At 43.0% G+C, this 7,084-nt stretch overlaps 1 protein-coding gene across 1 annotated transcript in view; it reads left to right on the top strand.

The window, feature by feature from the left end:
* LOC101995663 (calreticulin-like) overlaps positions 1 to 818 on the top strand; it is a 28,683-nt gene extending 27,865 nt beyond the window's left edge. The window contains exon 9 of the mRNA XM_005353573.3: positions 576 to 818. Coding sequence (XP_005353630.1) covers positions 576 to 818 — 243 coding nt within the window. The remainder of the gene's footprint in view (positions 1 to 575) is intronic.
* Positions 819 to 7,084: the final 6,266 nt, after the last annotated feature.

Raw genomic sequence — 7,084 nt, forward strand, 5'->3', positions numbered from 1 at the left:
GTTTTTCGAGACAGGGTTTCTCTGTGGCTTTGGAGCCTGTCCTGGAACTAGCTCTGTAGACCAGGCTGGTCTCGAACTCACAGAGATCCTCCTGCCTCTGCCTCCTTCAGCAAATCCTACCGGTGTGTGCCACCACAACCGGCTATTTTAGTTTTTTACTTCATTTTACTTTTCTCATTTTGAGACAGGGTCTTAGGTCAACCTTAAATTCTTTGTGTATCAGAGGATGAGCTTGAACTCCTGATCCTGCTTCCACATCACAGGTGCTAGGATTACAGGTATTCAACACTATGCCTAGTTTTAAATCTATTCTATTTACAAATGCAAGATACATCATACAGCCAGACATAGATTTCCCTCCTCCCCAGAGGTTCTGAAATTCCTAAGTAAAGGAACACCATCCTAGGAATCTTGAGGCCAACGGGAAGGCTACAGATGTTTCCAGAGGTTCTGAAATTCCTAAGTAAAGGAACACCATCCTAGGAATCTTGAAGCCAACGGGAAGGCTACAGATGTTTCTAAAGTGTATCTGTTTATATCATCTGTGAAACTTTGAAATTCCACACTCTAAACAGGATGTAGAGCAGCAGTGGAGAGAGCTGTATGAGGAAATGGAGAAAAAGAAGGAGGCAGAAGAGACCAAAATGAAGAGGGAAAAGGAGCGGGCCAGGCAAGAGGACATCTGGGGACTTGATGAGGAGGATGAGGAGGACAATGAAGAGGACTCTGAGGAGGAACCAGATGAAAAGTCCAAGCTGGAAGACAGCGCATCTCTGGGTAAAAAGGAAGCCCGCTTTGATCAGAAGGATGAACTGTAACTGCCCAGGGGAATTCTGCACAGAAGCTAGAGACAGTGCTTACCAGGGGAAATGCTCATGGCTAGCAATGTGGGAAGGAAAGTGACTCACTCTCTTCAGATAAACTTGGGATTTATATTTCCACTCCCCCTCCATTTGCTTATTGGTAGAAAGGGAATGGTATTTTCTGTTTCATGAGGTGGTTATAGGGACTGGTATATGTGTATAAAGTCTCCAATGTAAATACATTGTAAAATAAAAAAAGGGGGGGAGTTCACTACTGTTAAAACTATCATTATCATGGTGTTTATGAAATTAATTGTTGGTAAATAAGCTTCTGTATAAACTTGGTTCTCACTTTCAGTTGAGCCCTATTCTCGTGGGGATTTTCTTTGTTTAAATATATACATTTCTCAGTATTTACTGAGCAGTGCTGACAGTTCTACCCAATGTTTTTCTCTTGTAAATGTAATGAGCACCTAGAAACAAAATCAGAACATCTACTGAGAGCTTGGAAAAATACTTCATAAAATTCACTTTGCTCGTGTCCTAATTTTTAAATGACTGTTACTTGTTTGCAGGTTTGCTGGTCTTATTTCTATCTGCTTTGTTCCACCTTCTCACAGCGTCACTATCTCTTGCATTCTTGTAGTTCTTTGTAGATTAGAAAGCATTTTCCCACGCGTTTGCAGCCTGCCTACAATGCACCCATTCAGTTTTGCAGTGGTCACTGCGGAGGTCATGGCTATCTTTGGTTTACAGGCGCAGACACTTGTTCAGGGTCAATCAGTAAGGGGCGGGCCAGTTTCTGAACTCAAGTTCATCTGGTTGCAAAGCTTGTCCTTCTACTGTTCCAGGCAATTTGAATGAATATCTATTACTATTGATACAGACTGTGGGCAACCTGTTACATGAAAGAAATGTCCTTTTGGGTGCACTTAAAAAAATCCAACAGTTAAGGAGCCAATAACCATTACATAGGGCTACGAACATGAATCAAGGTGTTCACTAAATATCTACTGAAAAGAATAAACTCAGGACTTGTGAGGTAGAGGCAGGAGGGTGCGGAGTTCAGAATCATCCCCAACTACTTAGTGAGCTCAAGGTCAACCTAAACTAAGAGCCTGTCTCAAACACAAAACAAAACAACTAAAAACCAACCAACCAACAAAACAACCAACTCACTCTGCCTATGCCTGCTGGTTTCAGAGACAACTTCATACAGAGAGTAACCTTTGGCCCAGGTATTGGAGAATGTAGAAAAACACAGAACAGATTTTGGAGTTAAAGAACAGCAAGACTGAACAACAGGAATTGGAGTCATGAGATCAGTGAGAGTGGCCGGAAGTTCTTCCTTCCTCCCTGGAGGCTGGGTCCTAGTCAGTTCTGCTTTTGTTTTTTGTAGAAAAGCAAAACTTTTAAGTTTTAAAAGAATATCTTTTATTTATTCTTTGACAGTTTCATACATATATACATAAGCACCTCATCCCTGTTTGCAACAGGATCCCACAGTCTCACTGTGTTGCACTGACCGGCAGAGACCTTTCTATGAAGCATAGGCTAGCTTTGAGCTCCCTCCTACCTCAGCCTTTTGAGTGCTGGAATTACAGACATGAAAAAGCTTCCCAGCTCCTGATGGGGGGTTTGGGACTTTTAAAATAGTCTAGGTTAGGGGCCAGTAAGATGGCTCAATGGGTAAAGCAGCTAGCCACCAGGACCTGAGTCCCATCTCTGAGTTTGACGTGGTAGAAGGAAAGAACCGGCTTAAGTCCTCTAACTTCCACACACGTGCATTGTGTACGCACACAAGAATTCATAAGTAAGACAACTTGTAAGTGGGCAGCTGGGTGTGGGAAGAAACTTGTCTGGATTAGCACACTGCCAGTCCACGGACCGTAGAGAGCTTTCATAGTCAGGTGGAGTGGCCCATAGCACACCAGCCCTCAAAAGGCAAGGTTTAAAAACAACAAAAGTTTTAAAATATCATACATCAGCTACACATGCTCTCCCTGGCACTGTCTGATACACAGCACATTGAGGGCACCTTAGAGGCGGCAGCCTGGACCCAGAAATGGGCGGCGAAGTGAGCTTCATGCAGCTGATTCCGTGGCACAAACACGGCTTCCTTTCTTCCGCTGAAGGATTCAGGAGAGCACTAACTGGGCCTCTCAGCATTGGGGAGCACATGACACTTCTGTGAGCAGTGAGAAAGGGGAGAGACATGCAACAAACTCGGTCTCAGGGCTGCGGCTGAGTGACGTGCTTGCCTAACAACACTAGGGTAACATGCATGATACCCTAGTGCTGGGAGAACTGACAGGTGGCTCTCGGAAGTCTCACCATCTTAATCCGGTTACTAAAGTAAAACAGTCAACAACAAATGAGGTTGTACAAAGATACCTAGAGCTAGACACTGTAATGGCGCAGTATGCTTTTGTTCAGGTCTATCTTCCTAGAATTCCCTTTCCTGTTTGACAGGGCAGTGAAGTTTCCCAAGACGGAGGCTCTGCTGGGGTTCTGTTTGGCTGTCCATAAGGCAGGCCCTTACTTGTTTTCCTCCTCCGCGGAGAGGACAGTATGCATTAGGCTGAAAAGACATCTTCCAGAAAGAAGAAAGAAATTAGATGGTTTCCTCTAAGTTGTAAAATAAGCTCTAACATTTAAAAATGGCTACAACAACAAAATGATATACACATTACAAAATGTGTATCTCACAGGAAGCTTTTTTAAAGTTTAAATTTAAAATTTTATGTATATAGGTGTTTTACCTGCGTGTGTGTTTGCCTACCACTTGTGTGCCTGGTGCAGGTAGAGGCCAGAAGAGGACATCAAATCCCCTGAAACCAGAGTTCCAGATTGTTGGGAGCTGCCGTGTGGGTGCTGGGAATTGAACTAGAGACCTCTGGAAAAGCAGCTAGTGCTCATAGCTGCTGAACCATCTCTTCAGCTCCAGACCACTTGTTTATTTGTTTGTTTAGTATACAATGTTCTGCAGATGGCACCACATCTCATTACAGGTGGTTGTGAGCCACATGTAGTTGCTGGGAATTGAACTCAGGACTGCTGGAGACACAGTCAGTGCTCTTAACCATTGAGCTATCTCTTCAGTCTCCCATACCATGCTTTTTAAAGACATTTTGTATTGTGATTGCATTCCTTAAATACCCTCCAAAAATACTCAGCTGAAATTTCTAGGAAGAGGCAGAAGCAAGTAGGCGAAAAAGTCACGAGGGGCAGAGGACAGAGGAAGGGAGAAGGCAGCCTTCCAAAGGTCAGTCCTCTGTTCCAGGGTCAGCTGTTGGCAGGAGTCAGGGAGGAGAGGCAGGCTGGCCATAGGAGCTCTGCATCCCCTAGTAGAGCCTGGTGCCACACACACAGATGCTCCTCCTCTGTGCAGCTCAGCCTGCCTTCCAGGTCATCTTGTCTTTTCAGTCTATCTAACAGCCTCTCAGCAAACTCAACACACAGCTGCCTCTCTCTTGATCAGCAAGTATCTTGATCTTTTCCTCATCTTTGCCCTCAGGCCCTTCCGGTTCAGGCCAGTCAGTGTGATCTCAGCTTACTCTTACTTAGACAGAGGACTCACCTGCTCAGCTGGTTCCTCTGTGGGCTCCAAGCGTCCTTCAGTCACATCTTAGGAGCTGCCTCTTCACACTTCCTATCTGCTTTTTATTTACTTATTTTTAGACAGGATCTCGCTACACAGCCCTGGCTTGCCTGGAATTCAAAGCATGAGACCAAGCTCACCTGGAACTCACAGAAATCCACCTGCCTCTGCTTCTGTTGTTTAGTTTCTTTGAGTCAGATTTCCATCTTTTAGGACCCAGTTTTCCATAACCTTTGCACTTCTCTCGCTGCCATCAGCACATTTTTCTGCTTCCTCAGGCATGATCCTCCGGGTCCAGGAGGCCACCACAGATTCAGCCTGCCCCAGGGCCTTTCTCTGTCCACTTCCCTCTTGGGGGCACTGGGCCCTCCTGCCCTCTATCATCTGCTGTGGAGCTTGGATCTTGCACTCCCGATGGTGATCTGAGACCCCGGCTCCCTCCAGCAGGGTTTCTCCACCCTTGTTCTTGCCTGAACTGTGGTCACAACTGCTTTCCATAGGGCTTTTCTTCTAGATTCCAACATTCTCTGGATGATTTAATATATATTAAATTTATATTTTTATACTTTTCAAAATAATTATTTTCAAAAACATAGATTTTTAGCATAAAAATGTTGGAGTTATGTATATGTTAAGAAAAAAAGCCCAAACTTCTCATTTTCCCCAATCCAGAGACAGTTATCCAGTATTTATTGTGTTGTCTCTAGGTTTTGTGTCTCTAGGTTTGATTTTGTAGATGAAACTTTATCATCTTTGGTCTCTGACAATGACACTAAAATTTTTCCCCCTTTTCCACACAGAGAACTAAATTTTGTTTAATATGTTTTTGTTTGCGTATTTTCTTAAAAATATGATTTTTGTTTTATATGAACATATTTTTACTTATGTGACATTATTTAAATTTTATTTTGGTATTTTCTTTTTTAAAAAATATTTTTATGGTTTATTTAACTTTATTTTATGTGCATTGGTGTGAAGGTGTCAGATCCCTTGCAACTGGATCTTCAGACAGTTGTGAGCTGCCATGTGGGTGCTGGAAATTGAACCTGGGTCCTCTGGAAGAACAGTCAGTGCTCTTAACCACTGAGCCATCTCTCCAGCCTCTCATTTCGTTATTTTCAATCTTTTCTCTGAGCACTGTTTTACGAGGTTTTAATTTTGTTTAATTTATTATCATTTTACATGTGTGTACATAATGTGCTTGGGGGGCATGTCACAGTATGTTTAGGATTCCCAGCACCCACATCGCAGCTCACAACTACCTGCCATTCCGGTTCCAGGGGATCTGAGGCCCTCTCCTGGCTTCTAACGACACTCATAGTGCACAAACAACCATGTAGGAAAGATACTCATACAAATACATAAAAATAAATAAGCCTTGCCAGGTGTGGGGGTGCATGCCTTTAATCCCAGAACTCTGGAAGCAGAAGCAGGTAGGTTTTTGTGAGTTAGGTCAGTCTATGTATAGCGAGTTCCAGGACAGCTGGGACTATAGAGAGAGACTCTGTCTCAAAAAGACAAAACAAAAACAAAACCCCAAAATAAATAAATAAGGCTTAAAAAGAACATTTAGCTCTATTATAAGAGCAGTAGACATCCTTATAACAAAAGACAGGGTCAAACAAGGAAAAAAAGATTTTTTTTTTTTAACTGAAGAGTTCCATTACTTAGAAGATTGGGGCAGAGGAACTAAGAATTCAAAGACAGCCTGGACTCTGTCTCAAAACAGAAAAAGACAGGATAGAAGATCATTCTGAAATGAAGGCTAAAAAGTTAAAGGAAACCATTTTTGCGCTTCAGCTCAGTGAACAATGGGCAGTCAAATTACAAATGTGGCTGAACAGAGGGCAGTGGATGAGAGGAACTGCCCAACCCTGCTGCTGTGCAGATTCTCCTTGGCTGCTCAGGTATGGTGTAGGATGAGGTGTTTAATGTCTATTATCAGACAAATTATCTGTGCGATACTCCTTTACACTGTGTGAATATATGTCGCTGGGTTGGTTTAATAAAGAAGCTGCCTGGACAATAGCTGAACAGGAAAAAGTTAGGTGGGAAGAGTCAAACCGAGGATGATGGGAAAAAGAAGGGCAGAGTCTCAAGAGTTGCCAGAGACATGGACATGCCATACCGAGAAAAGGTACCTAGCCACATGGCAAAGCATACATTAGAAATAAGGGTTAATTTAAGTGTAAGCGTTAACTAGTAACAAGCCTATTGCCTGAGCATTTATAATTATATTTAAACCTCTGTGTGGTTACCTGGGAGTGGCTTGTAGGACAGAGTTTTCTACCAACAATTATCCTTTCTAGAAAGGAAGGGGGAAAGTTAGACTAATATTTCTAGTTTCTATGACCCACCTTGAGAGACTGAATTCTTGTTTCAGTGACTAACTTCAAGGGAGAAAGGTAGAAGAGAGGAAGTTGGGAGGAGGTCAGAGAGAAACTTGCTTTTGGGTTTTTTCCAATGTCCTTCAGTTCAAATTACTTGGCAAAATAAAACACTATACTTGGTGGTGCTGATTCACAAGCCTCAGTACCCCCACTTATTATAGCATCTTCTCTTTCTCCTCCTCTTTTCTTTTCAAAGTAGGGTCTTAATCTGTAGCCCAGGCTGGCTTTAAACTTGCAGGAATCCCTTCGCAATCTCCTGAGTGCTGGGAGAAAAGGTGCAAGCCACCATT

This window comes from Microtus ochrogaster, chromosome 10 (genome assembly GCF_000317375.1).
Source record: "Microtus ochrogaster isolate Prairie Vole_2 chromosome 10, MicOch1.0, whole genome shotgun sequence".
Classification (NCBI taxonomy): domain Eukaryota; kingdom Metazoa; phylum Chordata; class Mammalia; order Rodentia; family Cricetidae; genus Microtus; species Microtus ochrogaster.